This window comes from Ornithorhynchus anatinus, chromosome 5 (genome assembly GCF_004115215.2).
Source record: "Ornithorhynchus anatinus isolate Pmale09 chromosome 5, mOrnAna1.pri.v4, whole genome shotgun sequence".
NCBI lineage: Eukaryota > Metazoa > Chordata > Mammalia > Monotremata > Ornithorhynchidae > Ornithorhynchus > Ornithorhynchus anatinus.
Window position 1 is genome coordinate 55,056,067 of NC_041732.1, and position 18,436 is coordinate 55,074,502.

Genomic DNA, 18,436 nt, shown 5'->3' on the forward strand with positions numbered 1-18,436 from the left:
CCTCTGTTACCAGCAGGAATCGTCGGTTGAACAGATCGACAAAGTATTGGTGGCATCTGTGAACAGATTGGATGCCCCTCCCTCAAAGGTAAATAAACACTCCATACAAAGAAGAGACCCACAGTGCTTGGCACATAGTAAGCGCTTAACAAATACCATAATTATTAAGGAGCAATGAGTTTGGAGGGCTTTTTGGTGAGGGGGGCGGAGGAGAAGAGATGAAGAAAGATGATAGGCGGAGAAACATAGGGAGGGGAAAAAAAAGAATACCCCATGAAGCTTATCAGATGAAGTCAAACAAGAAACCGGACACAAAATTTGTATTTATTTTAAAAAGTTTTATTTTGTAGATTTAGAAATTTGAAATTTTTAATAACTGCAAAGAAAAAAAGAGGCCACACTTGAATAGCTAATAACTGATTAACAGAATGCCGTGGTATATTATCTAAACAGAAATTGTGCTGATGTGCCATAATAAATTGTCTATTAGTAAAAAAATACATTTCAGGGCACATAGTACAGCATTTGTATCACAAATTACAGTAGGGATACTTTTCAAGAATTTAATGAAACTAGAGAATTCTGAATGTTTTTAAATGCAGCACTTAAAAATGTAACAACTGTGCATTTTTTTTTCTAAAAAATGTCCTCGCTTTTGGATCATAAAAATGCTGCTTTATTGCTGCAGATGTTGAAGTTCAAGGCTCAAAAGGTATAGGAGAGAATACAAAGATACCCTTAAGAAACTTGGTTTTGTTTTTATATATATAAAAAAGGTAAAGTTTATAAAAGTTAATTTACAAACCAAGAACAAAAGTGGTATGCACGCATTATGTACAAGCATCCTTATAACATTTTCAATAAATTTTCAATGCATAGCAAAAAAAACCATACCATCATTTTCTTCTGGTTCTTTTCAGGCTGATCGCTCATACTTTTTTTTAAACCAACAAGAGTTCAAAATTAGTTATTTTCTCAGTCTGTCTCATGATATATTACTGTATCCATATAAGCACAAAAGCCGTACAAACTTAGTAATACAGAGCTAGGTTGAACTAAGACTATTAAAAACAAGAGGGTAAGGCATCCCTGCTGGTTAATATGTCTGTAGTAATAAGGTTAATTTACAAAATCCTTAGTGGCCACTGAACCATAGTCTCAGATGCTTTGTATTCTTCCCAACGACTCAAGTGTTTTCACGTACAGTTGGTCAACTTGCTCTTACTTGCCTGCCAAAGTAATGCCAACCTGCCCCAGGGGCAGGATGCTATTTCCTCTAACACACTAACTACACACTGGTGTTTCAAAACATTCATTCATTCACTGAATACTCTGTGCATGTGAAAAATGCCCAAACCAATCGGGGGCCAAAATGCTGTATTTCTACCCATTAATTTAAGGAGATAATATTCAACCAAAAATGCATCCCATCCCCTTATTGGTAATGGAGTGAAATCCACCTAGGCAGAAGTCGCAGTGCCGATTCAAAATAAAACAAAACAAAAACAAAAAACAACCTTAAAATACAATTCCATCACAAAGCAAAGTATCAGAGAATCCCAGTCACTTTCCAAAACTTCAGCTACTTTCCCCCATCCCATCTCTGCAGCTTGCAGCATGTCTGACTGAGCGTGGGTTCAAGGGTGAACTTGCTCACCGTCATCAGTCGAACCAAAATGCTTAACACCAAGAAGTCCCAGCATCACTTATATGAATGCATAATACTAGAGAGAGTGGTTCGATTTCGATTCATTAAGTCTAACCCAGTTTCACATTATTTTATCAAGCTTCTGTTTTAAGGATTAGAAGTGGTCAATCAGCACGGAAACACAGTTTGCTCCAACAAGATAATTAGGATCTCCAGGAAGAGACTTATTCTGCCAGGTTTTAGGGTCACCTAAGGGAAGAAAACAAACTTTATTAGCTTTCTTGTAACAAATCCTTTTTCAATCTCCATAAATCCCAACAGGATACACTTTTTCCTTTAACGCTTGAGCACAATAAACCAGTGGCATTCCCCTTGATATTATATTTCAAAACCAAGCCAATGGTGCCTGAGCATTTCTAGTTGAATAATCCAAGCCGAATTTCTTTACCTTCTCATTTACCTTCTTTAGGAAAAGAATGTACTGTCTCATTAGGTCAACTTTACAGACTATAGGAAGCATAATGGCACTGGACAAGGAAGGAACTCAGAAATTTTTACATTCCAGATGTGCGAACCCGAGGGACTGAAAAAGGGCTGGAAAGCCCTCAATTCAGGGTGCTACCTACCCATCTTGACTGGTGGATAGAATACATTCCTATTTTTAAAAGATTGCCTCCATTTCTGAAACGCTGTCCAAAAAGACATGGAGTCCTAAAGCTAAGAAGAAAATATTGCAAGAAGCAACCCCAAAGAGATCTTAGGGGTTTAGGTGGGAAAATAGGATTAAGAGCGAACAAGAGTATTCGTGTCTGTAGGAAATAAGCAATGACAAATAAAATGAGCCGATTATGTCTGCGGTGTCTCGACTCTTGGTTCTGCTTATGAAGAATCTAGATGAGTTGAGGTTCACGTCTATCTGCAAAAGGTGGGCATGTAAAGGCAAATCATTCCCATTTTGTAACTAAAACTAGAAAGCCAGTAGTCTGTGGACCACAGGGTTCAGAGGAACTTGTTTTTGTATTCACTGAGAGTGGGGCAAAATTATTTGGAAGAGTAGGAAGTTGAAAGAAGAGTGGCCTGATGGAAAGAGCATGGGCTGGGAGTCAGAGGACCAGGGACCTAATCTTAGCTCTGCCACTTGCCAGCTGGGTGATCTTGGGCAAATAACCCTCTACACTGTAGTTTGTTGTGGGTGGGGAATGTGTCTGTTACATATACTGTACCCTCTCAATTGCTTAATACAGTGCTCTGCACACAGTAAGCACTCAATAAATACGATCGACTGATTCTCAAGCCTCAGTTTCCATATCTCATTCTCCCTCCCCATGAATTCATTCATTCATTCAATCGTATTCATTGAGCACTAGTGTGCAAAGCACTGTATTAAGTGCTTGGGAAAGTACAATAGAACAATACACACACTTCCCACCCACAATGAGCTACTGTGAGCCCCTTGTGGGACAGGAACTGTGGTGGGCTTGACTATCATATCTACTCCAACCCTCTGTACAGTGCTTGACACATAGTAAGAATTTAAATACCACCATGATTATGATTATTATAACCTGGCCAGCTGTACTGTATGATCATATTATTGTGTGCTTACTCTGTGCAGATCACTGTATTAAGCTTTTGGAGGAGCATAATATAATAGAGTTACCCACAAGGCACATGGAGCTTATAGTCTGGATGGGGAAACGCACTGAAATGGATACAGACAAGTGCTGTGAGGATGCGTGTGGGGTGACTCTCAAGGCCTTACAAAGGTGCAGATCTAAATGCCTACGCGATGCAGATGGGAGAAAGAGAAATGTGGGCTTGGTCTGGAAAGGCTTCTTGAAGGAGATATGATTTTAATACAGCTTTGAAGATGGGGAGAGGTGTGTGTGTGGGGGTCTTTCTTATAGTATTTAAGTACCTACTCTGGGTCAGGCACTGTATTAAGCACTGAGGTAGATACATACAAATCAGGTTTATGTCCCATATGGGGCTCACCCTCTTAATCTCCACTTTACAGATGAGGCAACTGAGGCCCAGAGAAGTGAAGTGACTTGTCCAAGGTCACACAGCGAACAGTGATGGACCTGGAATTAGGACCCAGGTCCTTCTGGACCCCAGGCCCTTCTGGACCCCAGGCCCATGCTCTATCCCCTAGGCCATACCGCTTCTCTATCTGGTATGAGGAAGGAGGGAGCTACAGGACAGAAGGGAGGAAATGGGCAACGGTTTGGCGGCAAGAGAGAAGAGACCGAGGTACAGTGAGTAGGTTGGCATTAGAAGAGAGAAGTGTGTGGGCTGGGCTGTAGTTGGAGAGCAGCAATGTGAGGAAGGAGGAGGCAGGCTGATTTGAGTGCTCTAAAACCAGTGGTGAGGAGTTTCTGTTTGATGTGGAGGTGGGTGAGCAACTACTGGAAGTTATCGAGGAGTGGGGAGAGATGGACTGAAAGTTTTTTTTAGGGAAATAGGTAACAGAGTGAAGTGAGGACTGGAATTGGGAGAGACAGGAGGCAAGGAGGTCAGTGAGGAGGCTGATGCAGCAGTCAGATATGTTAAGTGCTTGGATCATATGGTGGTAGCATGAGCATAACCACAGGCAACTATAAGGTTTGTGTAATTTACCACCCTGAGCATTTTCTAGCTCATTTGTTTTTGACGGCCAAGCTCTAGTTAATTAATTGAGGGAAGGATGACAGGTGGGGGACGACAGGGCAAAATTCAGGCTGGACAATATGCCTCGATTTTGCTTTAGCCGATGACTACGTCCCCTCGATCAGCCACCCTCATCCTAATAAAGTGAAGGTTTTACAGATTTAGTATCTACAGGTTTAGGAGTAGCACCCTTAAACTGCTGAAAACTCCACTCATTACAGATTTACATACTGAGGAGCTCCAATTCAACAACCCAGTCTTATTGTTCCTGTTTATTGGGGAAACAGCTATAAAGTGATGTACTCTAGGTGAATTTGAGGTGTTAGAAGGTGTTCGAAGTATGTGTCAAACCTAAAGCCTGAGCTATAGCAGCTCTACATTAAAAGCCAATGCAGACAATGGTTGAAAAGAGAAGACTGATTCCCCATGGTGAGTGTTCCAACGGTTAAAAGAGGTCGTATCAATGCTGGGCCTTAACTTTGGGTGAGAGACTCGGCATTGAAGGAGCAGCTTCAAAAACAACAGCTGAAAGATCAGAAGAACAGGCACAAACCTTAGCCGGCCATTATTAAAAACTACACTGGAGAGAAGACCAAAGCACAGATAGCCCTCTCATTAAATAGGGAAAATTCTAGAAGTCATTCAATATGGTTACATATAAAGCTGGAAATAAAAAAAAAATAACCTTACATCTATGCCTACCTTAAACCCCCAGGTCAACTTCTAAATCCAACTTCAGTTCTATTGAAGTTGAGCTAGCTCTAGTTTACTTTATCCCTAAAGAACCTGAGTGTTCAGAAATAGCAGGCTCGATCATGGGGCAATTGATAGCTTTTTCATTCTGTTTTGACCTGAACCAGGACTTGGGGCCTTCTTTCTCCCACTTCCTACCTTGGACCTTGAAAATACTAATAATAATGATGGTATTTGTTAAGCACTTACTATGTGCCAAGCACTGTTGTAAACACTGGGGAATATGCAAGGTAATTGGATTATCCCACATGGGGCCCGCACTCTTAATCCCTGTTTTACAGATGAGGTAACTGAGTAACAGAGAAGTGAAGTGGCTGGCCCAAGGTCACACAGCTGACAGGTGGTGGAGTCGAGATCAGAACCCGCATCCTCTGACTCCCAAACCCTGGTTCCTTCCACTAAGCCACGGACTCCATGGTGTGTAGAAGAAACTACTGCCCATGATCCAGCTGTAAGGGCCACCAGGCCAACTGGCCATCCCGATCCTCCTCAACTGTGAGGAGCCTCAAACTACCGGTGGTGCCTGGGTAGCCCAAGATTGGAGAAGCAGCGTGGCTCAGTGGAAAGAGCCCGGGCTTAGGAGTCAGAGGTCATGGTCTAACCCCGGCTCCGCCACCTGTCAGCTGTGTGACTCTGGGCAAGTCACTTAACTTCTCTGTGCCTCAGTTACCTCATCTGGAAAATGGGGATTAAAACTGTCAGCCTCACGTGGGACAACCTGATAACCCTGTATCTCCCCCGGTGCTTAGAACAGTGCTTGGCACATAGTAAGCGCTTAACAAATACTATCATTATTATTATTATTATTCAGTCCCCAAAGCCTTGTGAGACACTGCCCCATCTCCCCAGCTCTCCTGGCTCCAGAGGTTTGGCAGTACTATGGTACCCAAGAGCCACAGCAACCTTGAAGAGCAGCGGGAAGCTGCTACTCCAAGGTGGTCCGACCCAGCTTCCCTTTCAGCTCCTCAAAAATGGCCTGGCAGGAAAAAAAACCCAAAAACCTAAAACAAAAATCAAAACCTCTTGCTGATGGGGTCAGCTGTGGAGGAAAGCATTTTAACTTACAAAAAAAACTCCCCAAAACAAACAGAAAAACACATTTAATTCAAAGCCACCTATGGTTAATGGCAAATTCAATTAATTATTGCATTTTGCAAAAGTGATAGATTCAGTAGATTCAATAACCTATACACTTAAAAGACAAGATATCAAATGCATTTCAAAAAGGCGAATCTGATACTTTTGATTGATTTGAAAATAGAAATTTTCTACCTTACCATATTAACAACCATCAACACATAATGATTAACGATACACTCAGGTCTCCTATAATACAGGAGTCACATTCCTGAAAGATGAGTTATAGCAGAACGAGCACCTTGACTGATGCTGAGTAGGTGTGCAAATCCTATTCTTCCATTATCACACTGCATTCCCTCTACACTGTAAGTTTGTTGTGGGCAGGGACCACGTTGACCAATTCTATTGCACTGTACTCTAAGTGCCTAGTACAGTGCTCTGCACACAAATACCACTGATGAACTGAGTGATTCTATTTTTACAGATGGAATGTTCATCTGCCTTAGCATAAAACTTCCCATTCTTCAAACACTTCCAAAGGCTATCGCTCTCTCTCCACTCTTTACCAGTACCTTCAAGTCTCTCCCCTACTTTTCCACTTTACTGCCACCCACTTCTCACCTGGCATTTCCCAGCTCAACTCCTTCCATACCCTACTCTCATCTTCCCTGCCTCCAATCTCTTGCTCACACTCTCCCCAGCCTGAAACTCCTTCCCTGCCCCTTGTGCCCACAGAGTGCTAGAACTCAGCCCTCCCACCCTTTAAAAACTTTCTGAAATTTCCACTTCCTCCATCTTTCCCCAATTAACTCCTAACACCCACCCCATTTGTATCGTACTGCCCGTGCCTCTATGTATTTACATATACCCATCCTCAGCACGCGTGTGCATACGGATGGTCAACTGAACATTTATTCAGTCAGCTTCCTCTATTTGCAAATATTTTGTGTCCGTCTCCCCGTTTGAGTGCACACTCCTCTAGGCAGTGAATGCATCTTGTATTTCCGCTGAACTCTCCCAAGCCCCTGGTACAGTGTATTACACTCAATAAAGGCTTAAGAAATATCACTGTTACCACCGCTACAGACATACACTGCAGGAAGAACAACCCCTAATCCACTAACGGCATTCTCTCCAAAACACATAGTGAAAGCCCCCGTTCGGGGAGAACTGAGAGCAATTTTATGACGAATAAATCTGGGGAATGCTGGTAATGGAACGGAAAGAGGCACACCAAGTGTGATGACAAATGTAATTACGCGACCATCGTTAGCCCAGGGAATCAATTCCACGAAGCACCCAAAAGCCCCAAAAGGACAGAGGGAGGACAGCATACCCGACGAGGAGTCGGATGATTTTAGAGCAAAAGACCAACCATCAGGAGTCATAGACGCACAGTGTGGTAAGCGCAGCTCCACTGGCTTCAGGAACTTTAGTCCGTGGGGTCCACACATAACTAGAGGGCTGAGCAGGGTTTCGCCTGGAAGTCAGAGACAAGTTTCACAGTTAGCTAAGTCATGCTTGGTAGCCACCCTGTACACATTCTACCCGCGGTTATCACCTGCTCACGGGTGGGAGTTCACCGCCCCTGCAATGGCGCTGATTTTTCCCTGACCTGCGTCGCCCCACCATGGCCAGGGCAACCCCTCAGGCTCACGCCTCTTTATTGAGGCTGCGACATTATTCAAGAGGGCTCTCAAACTGTAGGCTTTAGGGGGTGGATTCATACTGGTCCTACAAACGGTCTTCCAGGATGACTTTGGGAAAATGGGAATGAATTGAAACAAAGACATTCAAGACAGAGGCTAAAGACTGGAGTTGATTACTGGACTTTCCTCTAGCCAGAAGACCACACCATAGTCTGAGGCAAGGCAGGGAAACGAGCCGGGGGAGAGAAGGAGGGGAGACATCGCCACCCTCGGGACCCGAGAAGATTTTGAGGTTAGGGAGCCCTATCATATCTGCCTCAAAAGGGAAATAAGACTACCAGCCCAGATGCCAGGACTTCATCTGCGATCCTTTTTCCTGGCCTACAGCAAAAAAATTAAAATGGCAAGGAGGTAACGCAATCAATGAATGAGACAGTTCTCAATCGGTTTGAGACCCAATGTTTCCTTCTCAATTATTTCTTCATTGGAAGGCCTAAATGATTTAAAGGCTACATTCAAAACAGTTTTTCCACTCAATTGCGGCATAAGGAATTCACTGCAACGAAATAATTTTCCTAACTCCTTTAACTCAAAGTTTACGATTTATCAGGATTTTCACCTGTATGTATTACAGTTATGTAATCTGCCTTTACAAGCTAAAATCACCAAATGCAAGATGCCTTTGGGTAACAATAATGAAGATGATGGTAATAATGATGATAATAACGATGAAATATATAACAGTGGTATTTAAGAGCTTATCATGTGCCAAACACGATACTAAGCCCTATGGTAGACAGGCAATGGTTCTATCAAATCACTGCTATCCAACAGTGCATCAGATTTAAAAGTTAGCACAGCCCCTGTTAAGCATTTTCTGACTGCTTCTTTCAACCTGCAGAGAAGGTAATCTGATGGGGAGAAAAAAGTGTGGAACTGGAGAATTAAGTTTTAACTACTTAATCCATTCCAATTTGTTACATGACTTATTTGCACAGATTAATTCCCTCGTCATTCCCAGGCTTCACAGGGACACCATGAGTCTGAATGAGTTAGTGGGTGCCTTAGCAGATGATTATTTAAAAAAGCATTTGAGAATATCAGACAATATTAAAGTCTTAAAATAAAAATATAACTTCTAGGAAGGTGAAACAGCAACAACTGAAACAGTGGTTTCAGTAGGCTTAGAAAGTGGTCCAGAGAAACCATTTACTGTATCATAGCTCGCTAAATTCTTCTAAAGTGCTGGGTAACCAATGTTTCATTTTGTAATTTAATTAGGCGAGGTTATTCCACAGTCCCAAAAATACAAGACTGCGAACCATACCAAGAGTACTTTAACTTCAGCAACTCCTAGCTGGTGGTTCTACCACAGTACCAATCAAATTGTATCTATTGGGCACTTAGCTATAAAAGGCACTGTTCTAAGCACTTGGGAGAGTACAAACAATATAACCGACACATTTCTTCCTCACAACAAGCTTACAGTCTAGAGGGGGAGAAAGACATTAATATATATAAATTGGACATATACATGTAAACTGAGGGTAGGAGTGGTCAATAAAGGAAGCAAATCAGGGTGACATAGAAGGGTGTGGGAAAAGAGGAAATGAGGGCTTAGTCAGGGAAGGTCTCTTGGAGGACATCTTCCTTTAATAAGGCTTTGAAGGTGGGGAGAGCAATGGTCCGTCGGATATGAAAGGCGAAAGTGACCCAGGTCAGAGGCAGGATGTGGGCAAGAGGTTGGTGGTGAGATGGACGAGATCAAGGTACAGTGAATAGGCTGGCATTAGTAGAGCAAATTGTGCTGACTGGGTTGTAGTAGGCAAGTATTGAAGGGAGGTAGGAGGGGGCACGGTGAGTGAGTGCTTTTTAACCTGATGGTAAGGAGTTTCATGGCTTAGTGGAAAGAGCCCGGGCTTGGGTTCTAATCTCGGCTCCGCCACTTCTCAGCTGTGTGACTTTGGGCAAGTCACTTAACTTCTCTGTGCCTCAGGGACCTAATCTGTAGAATGGGGATTAAGACTGAGAGCCACAAATGGAACAACTGACTACCTTGTATCTACCCCAGTGCTTAGAATGGTGCTTGGCACATAGTAAGCACTTAACAAATACCTTCATCAACATGCAGAGGTGGATGGGCAACTACTAGAGGTTCTTGAGGAGTGAGGAAACATGGACTGAATGTTTTTGTAGAAAAATGATCCAGGTAGCAGAGTGAACTATGGACTGGAGAGGGGAAAAATGGGAGGCAGGGAGGTCAGCAAGGAGGCTGATACAGTAATCAAGGCAGGTTAGGATAAGTGTTTGGATTAACACTTTGGCAGTTTGGAGGGAGAGGAATGGGCGGATTTTAGCAATGTTGTGAAGGTTGAACCGACAGGATTTAGTGATAGATTATATGGGTTGAATGAGTGAGAGGACTCATGGATAATGCTACGCCTGTGAGACAGGAAGGATGGTGGTACTGTCTTCAGTGATGGACAAGTCAGGGGAAGGACAGAGTTTGGGTGAGAAGATAAGGAGTTCTGCTTTGGACATGTTGGGTTTGAGATGACAGCAGGACATCCAAATAGAGATGTCTTGAAAACAGGAGGAAATGTGAGGCTAAGGAGAGGGAGAGAAATCAGGGCTGGAGTTGTAGCGTTGGGAATCGTCCGCATAGAGGTGGTAGGTGGAAGCCATGCAAGTGAGTGAATTCTCCAAGGGAATGGGTGCAGATGGTGAATAGAAGGGACCCAAAACTGAACCCTGAGGGGTACCCACAGTTAGCGGGAGGTAGGCAGAGGAGAAGCCCACAAATGACACTGAGAATATGCAGCCAGAGTGATAGAAGAACCAGGAGAGGACCATGTCAGTGAAGCTGAGGCTGGATACTGTTTTCAGGAGAAGTGGGTGGTTGACAGTGTCGAAGGTAGCTGAGAGGTTGAGGAGGATTAGGATGGAGTAGAGGCCATTGGGCTTGGCAAGAAGATCATTTGTGATCTCTGAGAGGGCAGTTTCTGTGGAGTGAAGGGGATGGAAGCCAGAATGGGATGGGAGGGAGAACAAGGTCAAGAAGAGAATCAGAAGAGAGGAACTTGAGACAGCGGGTGTAGAAAACTCGCTCCATGAGTTTGGAGAGGAATGGCAATACTCCCACAGCACTACTCTTCCTCTTTGGTGAGCCACAACAACCTAAACAAGGGCCCTGAATTGAATTTTAAATTTAGCTAACTCCCAAGTTATTCAGATCCATTTATCTCTAATGGTTACAATTAATAGCTATGCTATTTGGAGATAGTCTGTCACGTTTACTCTAGGTAATTTTTTGGGGGACCTGCAAAGAACAGTTTTTAAAGATAAGCAACAGAGAAAGACATTGAACTCTTACCTTTTTCTTTATCTAGAGGTGGCAAAATGCTATTATCTCGGCAGACCTTGAAATAGATTTCTTGTTCGATGCCTTCGGGAATGGCTCCTTGTGGAATAATTATACTAACTCCAGTTTCAATCGAACTTAATACGCCGCCATTGCTGTTAAAAATTCCTCTTGCTGTTGCCACCACAGTGTGACCATCCTCATCCTCATCGTCTTCCAAAGCTGAAGGGCTAACAATTTTAAGAATTCTTAATTATTGTTAGGATTTATTTTCTCTTCAATAAACAAATTCCTTAAACTTTGCTGAAAAAAAACCTCACATATTTCTCTATGCCACGAAATGTCATTTTAATGAAATAGCTTTGGCTTAAATTTTAGGAAGAAACAGAGCGTGGTCACACAAGAAAATCTCATTTATCAATCAATGGCATTAAGGGAGCACTTACTGTGTGCAGAGCACTGTTCTAGGCATTTGGGAGAGTTGATAGAAATGTTCCCTGCCCATACAAGCTAATTTATTTATGAAAATGATTCAGTCTATATTTGCCATCCTTATTTATTGAGTTTCTAAGTTTTCAGAATGAGCTATATGTACACAGTATCTAATTCAAGTTTCCAGGGCAAAATCTACTCCGTACCAGGAATTTTGGAATATGATGGCCCATATTTGTGATTTGCATCAAAGCAACTGGAACGATTCCCTAGGTCTCTTGCCTTGTGGTGTCACCTGCACCAGTCAGTGCTTCCCACCTAGTGATGAGCTTGGTTGTTTTTTTTTTATTTTTAATGTTATTTAAGAGCTTACTATATGCCAAGCACTATACTAAGCACTGGGATAGATGCAAGACAATCGGGTTGGGCATAGTCTTTTTGCATCCCCCTGCAAAGAAAAAAAGTAGGGTGGAAGCACAAAACACAATAGAAATGGCAAATGCTAGACTTAAAGAACAAAAAAACAATTACCTTACTGGAATGGCTTTAGGCACTGCGCTAATATTGTTGGGTTGATATTTTGGTTTTTCTGTCTGAATGGAGAAACTTTCCACGCCACTGTCAAAATCTGGCGGTTGGGACGAGCCATGTGCTTTCATCACGGTGGGAGGAGAACTCAGGGACCTTGATGAGGGCAACTCCGGTTTATGCTGAGTTTCATTTGGCAGGAGATTATGGTTGAATTTAGGGCTTTCAAATTTGCGTTCAAATGGCCTGGCGGAACTGGTATAGGGTTTGGGTGTAAAGCGGTTATAGGCCGGAGTGACTGTTTTCTGAGTATGTTCGGCTCCATTAACGGGACCTTTATCGGGGAAGCTTTTCTGAGGGTAGAAAGTGGGCTGGTGAGTTTCTTCTCGGTTTGAAGATTTGAAAGCTGTTGGCTTATTTTGAAGTGGGGGTGGTTCTGGCTTGGACACTGTGGAATGCGGATAGTCCACTGACAGTGAGTTACCTGAAGCAGAAGCAACATGAGAACAAGTTCATTCTTCATTATGTAAAAGTACATCCAAATTTCCTCACTAGGAAGAGCATTCATTTCTTTTCCCCACACTAAGACTCCCTGAAAACACCTCCTCTCCACCCCTTTTCCCTTCTAGATCCAGTGGGAATTTGGGGCAGTTCGTAGGGCTATCTGACTCCAAAGTGCCTAGCTGCCAGGTCTAAAATTAGATGATGGAAGATGACACCCAAATTTATGAAGCATACCAATATTTTTCCCCTTATTCATCATCCCCTCCTAGTCCCACAGCACTTATGTATCAGTAATTTATATATTTATATTATGTCTATCTCCCCTCTTAGACTGTGAGCTCGTCGTGGGCACAGAATGTGTCTTTTTTTTGTTCTTCTGTACTCTCCCAAGCACACAGTAAGGGTTCAATAAATAAGACTGAATGTATGAAACAGTCTAAAGTACACTTGCTGATGATCTTGAACCTCGCTACCTCCCTCAAACCTGCAAATCTCACTGTTGAGGTTTTTAGCTGCTGTGAAGATTTGACTGTCAGAAATTTCTGAGCAGGGTATATGGCCAGCTCTATTACCTCATATGGTTAATCCCTCTCCTACTGACTTCTGAGTTTACAGAAGAATATTCATCTACTTTATCTTGCTTCAACTCTTTTTGGAAGGGCCACTGGTTGCTCTAATGAATGTTCTGGGATTTTCATTAGTGGTGTTTTGCTCTTTAACGCCTATCTTTCTTCCACCTATGTGTCACAAACCGTGGATGGCACGACCATCCTTCCCATCTCTCAGGCCCACAGTCTCGGTGTCATCCTTGACTCGTCTCTCTCGTTCACCCCACACATCCTATCCGTTACCGAGACCTGCCGGTTTCACCTTTACAATATCGCCAAGATCCGTCCTTTCCTCTCCACCCAAACGGCTACCTTACTGCTATGGGCTCTCGTTATATCCCGGCTAGACTACCGTGTCGGCCTTCTCTCTGACCTCCCTTCCTCCTCTCTCGCCCCGCTCCTGTCTATTCTTCACTCTGCTGCCCGGCTCATCTTCCTGCAGAAATGATCTGGGCATGTCACTTCCCTTCTTGAACACCTCCAGTGGTTGCCTATCAACCTCCGCTCCCAACAAAAACTCCTCACTCTAGGCTTCAAGGCTCTCCATCACCTTGCCCCTTCCTACCTCTCCTCCCTTCTCTCTTTCTACCGCCCACGCCGCACACTCCGCTCCTCTGCCGCCCACCTCCTCACCGTCCCTCGTTCTCACCTATCCCGCCGTCGACCCCCGGGCCACGTCCTCCCGCGGTCCCGGAACGCCCTCCCTCCTCACCTCCGCCAAACTGATTCTCTTCCCCTCTTCAAAACCCTACTTAAAACTCACCTCCTCCAAGAGGCCTTCCCAGACTGAGCTCCCCTTCTCCCTCTACTCCCTCTACCAACCCCCTTCACCTCTCCGCAGCTTAACCCTCTTGTCCCCCCATTTCCTTCTGCTCCTCCCCCTCTCCCTTCCCATCCCCTCAGCACTGTACTCGTCTGCTCAACTGTATATATTTTCATTACCCTATTTATTTTGTTAATGAAATGTACATCGCCTCGATTCTATTTAGTTGCCATTGTTTTTACGAGATGTTCTTCCCCTTGACTCTATTTATTGCCATTGTTCTCGTCTGTCCGTCTCCCCCGATTAGACTGTAAGCCCGTCAAATAGCAGGGACCGTCTCTATCTGTTGCCGACTTGTTCATTCCAAGAGCTTAGTACAGTGCTCTGCACATAGTAAGCGCTCAATAAATACTATTGAATGAATGAATGAACAAACCCTGCTAGACATTCCCTTAGGGGGAAGGACACCCTGACACAAATATTTGGCTTTACTGATTTTACAGATTCAAACAGACCTACACACCAAAGACTAAAAAGAAACTGTCAGTGTATTGTTCACTGCACAATTCAAAACAATTCTACTTCAAATAAATGTCTTGTCTTTCTCCCTCATCCCAAAGACTTGAAAATGTACATCCCTGATTTTGTAAATTTTCAAGGGGGAAAAAAAGCTGCCGGCCTTGACTACCTCGATATTTTGAATTCATCCTTGCAGGTTTTCATCCACACTATTTATTTGCAGTGCAAAGTCTGTTTTCTAGAGCTTATCAGATGTTATAGTTCAACAACATACCAGGGATGAAAAAAATTCTGCTTATTTCAAAGAAGCATTTTAACTTTAGTCAAGAGACCTTCTTTCTACAGATACTGAAACCATGATATTGAGCGGGTTGGGAAAATCCTTATCTCATACCCTCAGACAGTGGTGCCTTGGCATGGGCCTGAAGAGAAAGTGAAGAGTTGGTACTGGGTTGAGAAGGCTGGCTGTACTGGGTCGGAAGAGGTGGCGGAGGAGTAACTTGAACAGGCTCATAGCGTTTTTCACCAAAAGGCCTATCCACGCCTTCAACATCAGCAGGCTTTCCCCTGTTAAAAGTAAATGAAAAAGAAAGCTCAACACCTCAAGTCTCAAGTTGGGCTAAGCACATTCACATTGCTTCCAACTGTGACTACTCTTCTTCTTAATAGGACTGATTGGCTTTGAACGTCTTCCTACAAGGGCACATAGTCTAAACCTGATCCTAGGAATGAAAAACAATAATTCAGAAACACCAAACACAGAGATAGTTTAAGAAGGTTATTAGTAAAAACAATCCAGAAGACAGTCATCAAAAGGCAGATGACATTTTGGATATTCTTGTTCATTTTGAAACTTCCTTCCATCACTTGCAAAAATTTGGAGACTTACCCATGGACAAAAATAGTCACCAGAGATCGCCGAACAACTGAAAGCAGCCTTGCAAACTCTTTCTTATGAACCACTCCCAATTCTCTTTCTTTTTGAACTGATCCACCCACCTCAGAACTAACTTTGGATTTGTGGGCAGACTTTTTACTGCTACCATGGCTTGTGCATCCACAGAGGGCACCGCCATACTGACAGACTGAAAGATTTGCAGTCGTCTATCCAAGAAAGAGTTTTAACGGGGATCTCAGACACATACAATCCACAGGAAGAAACTTTTCCAAAAAAAACCTATGTTGTCCAATTTGTTAAGTTCTCAAAAGTGAAGGGATAGCTGTTTATATGCAAGGCTAAGTTCTATGTTTGAGTGTCAATTCTGAAAACGTAATGAAAATGTCAACCTAGAACCAAAATTCCAACAATGCCATCTTTACCTCCGATGAAATCAGCCTGAGCCTCGCTAGCTTTGTGTGCGCAAACAATAATATATTGTTAACAGAATGGCTTTTCAAATTCTCTCACATTTTGGCAATTTTTTTCTTTAAGAAACTTGGTATAAAAATTAACTTCATAACCACTGTATTATTATTCTTAGGAATTGTTTTCCAATTGAATGTCTGCAAGTGGAAATATCGAGTTATTTTAAAAATTGAGAGTGCACGCAATGCTGGTGAGAAATGCAACAGTGAGAGGTCACCTTAAAAACATCCTCACAGTAACGCCAGGCTTACCACTTGATGTTCCTTTTCAAGTAGTCATAGCTAGTGTAAGAGCCAAGAAATCTAGGTGATGGCAAAGCAAATGCAATAGAAGAATGAAAGAAAAATGGTCATTCTAACTCAAATTGGCAGTCAATGGCACTTAAATGTCATTTTCAAACAGCTTCCCATTAGAAGTAAGTGAATATATTAAATACTTCATCACCCTTTATACCACAGAAGAGTCGACAACTCCCAATTATTAGTGGTAAAACCAAAGCGGAGGCTAAGGGAGGAAATCACATAAACCCACAAACCTCTATTTAGTCAGAATAGACTAAATAGGCAGTCCGATTCATTACATCAACCGTTTTAACCAATATTGCAAGTTGCTTAAAGAAGCAAAAGAATTCAGCCCCTCTTCCTTCCACTGCCCTCCGTTTGTAAGCCCGTCAAAGGGCAGGTACTGTCTCTGTTACCGACTTGTACATTCCAAGTGCTTAGTACAGTGCTCTGCACATAGTAAGCGCTCAATAAATACTACTGAATGAATGAATGGAGTTACTAAAGAGCTGTGGTGTAATGACTAAAAGCTACACAGTATGAAGAAGAGAAATCTAAAAATCCTAAGAATTCAGGAAATGTAAATCCAGCCCTAAAAAATCGAGAGTTGTGCGTGCAGCTCTGTGGCAAAATGGTCACATGAACATGATAGCATTTGGTTGAACTGAGAAAAAAGTGGGCAAAACTGTTATAGGCCAAAAATAGAAGAAACTGATTACTGCATTAGAATGCGCAAGACGCTGCCAAAGAGGAAACGAGAGCTTTGGGAATGATGACACTGGAACATGTCTCTGCCTTACTAGGTCATTCTCATCCGTTTCCAAAATCTGAAACAATGTAAATACAAAATTGGGCAGAGCACTGGCTGTAGCCAATAGGTGTTTCACCCCATTCTGCGAAGGCTTCTTATTAGGCATGAGTCTTCTTTTTAAAGACAAATTTTTGAATTTGTAGAGCTCTTATTATATGTTAAGCACTGGAGGTACACACCAGCTTAGGAGATCAGGCACAGTCTCTGTCCCTCTTAGGGTTCACAATCTATTTCTTCACCATTTTACATTGAAACCCTGAGTGGTTACGTGACTTGCCCAAGGTCACACAGTAGGCCGGGGACAGAGCTGGGAATAAAACCCACGGCTCCCGACTCTCAAGTTCTATGCTTTCCACTAGGTCACGCTGTCTTCCAAAAGTTTACCAACCTGTAATTACTATTCTAACATCACACTATCTATCTCTTCCTGCCATTCCAAAACAATCCCAACCAGGTGATTCCCACAGAGGGGGCCCACTGCCTTTCTTTTCTCACTCCAATCCTAAATTCCAATCAATTGTGGCCCCCAAGCGTGGCCACAGAGTCAATTCCCATTCTGATCTTGGGGGCTGCTCTATGGTGGATTTCTGAGGGCCGTTTTCCCTGAAATTATCCAGACAGGTCACTGAGAAGTATTCTCAAATACAGAGGGAAGTGGAAATGTAAATCAGCATCTTCTGAAATTCAAAAATAATTACTTTTTCTAGAGGAAACTGGGCAGCCCTAGCTACAAGGGGATGGGAATAAGAATGAGAAAGAACTGAAAGAATCCACAATCTTGTCTACCCAACTGCTTCTATAGAGATACTATTCTTGAAGTCCCATAAGAACTTCAAACACTGCAAGATTTCTGCCCAAATGATGTTGGATGTAAATTGTTTCTAGAAGAACTACCTAATTGCCTTGTGGATGTCACGATAGTTTGTGCTGGTTATAATAAAGAACTGCTAAGGAAGTTCTTCCTATCTAATATTCACCGCATCACAATAGTGTGTCCAAGACAATATGACAAACCCACATTCTAGTCAATGAACTTAGATATCAATAAAAATTATCAACTTAATTATGCAAAGATATTTAAACCAATTCACAAAGACATTCCACCCCCAGAGAGAGAGCTCATCAATTCATCCATATTTGAAAATAAAATGAAACCAACATACTCCCTGAGAAACAAATGAACCGATTTTGACAGTTATAATTTAACACCAGCAAGGAAAAATTATCTGTAGGCTTCGTTTATCCTCTCAGGGTCACACATGGAGAGTTTCCAGTACTCTCCCAGTCTCAACTACAAGAGGAAGAGTCAAGCAGAGGCACACTCATTCCATTCCTAGCTTGAGCAGTGGCTAGCTAGTGGAAGGCAATCTGATACAAGTCAAAACTCCCCTGGGCTGGGCAGCAGCGGCCTGGGAGAGTCGAGGGAGGAGACTCAAGGTTACTGCTTGGAAGGAGGCAATGATAAACCACTTCTGTATTTTTAC

General features: G+C 42.8%; 1 protein-coding gene across 8 annotated transcripts in view; it reads right to left on the reverse strand.

Moving 5' to 3' along the window:
• Positions 1–317: 317 nt before the first annotated feature.
• TJP1 (tight junction protein 1) overlaps positions 318–18,436 on the reverse strand; it is a 250,808-nt gene continuing 232,689 nt past the window's right edge. For 5 of the 8 annotated variants that reach the window (XM_029064656.2, XM_029064649.2, XM_029064653.1 and 2 more), the window contains 5 exons: positions 14,889–15,061; positions 12,104–12,584; positions 11,153–11,370; positions 7,467–7,610; positions 318–1,897 (listed from right to left, as the gene is read on the reverse strand). In XM_029064656.2, coding sequence (XP_028920489.1) covers positions 1,803–1,897; positions 7,467–7,610; positions 11,153–11,370; positions 12,104–12,584; positions 14,889–15,061 — 1,111 coding nt within the window. In that variant the 3' untranslated portion in view covers positions 318–1,802. The remainder of the gene's footprint in view (positions 1,898–7,466; positions 7,611–11,152; positions 11,371–12,103; positions 12,585–14,888; positions 15,062–18,436) is intronic. The other 3 variants (XM_029064657.2, XM_029064651.2, XM_029064650.2) reach the window with 2 other exon arrangements.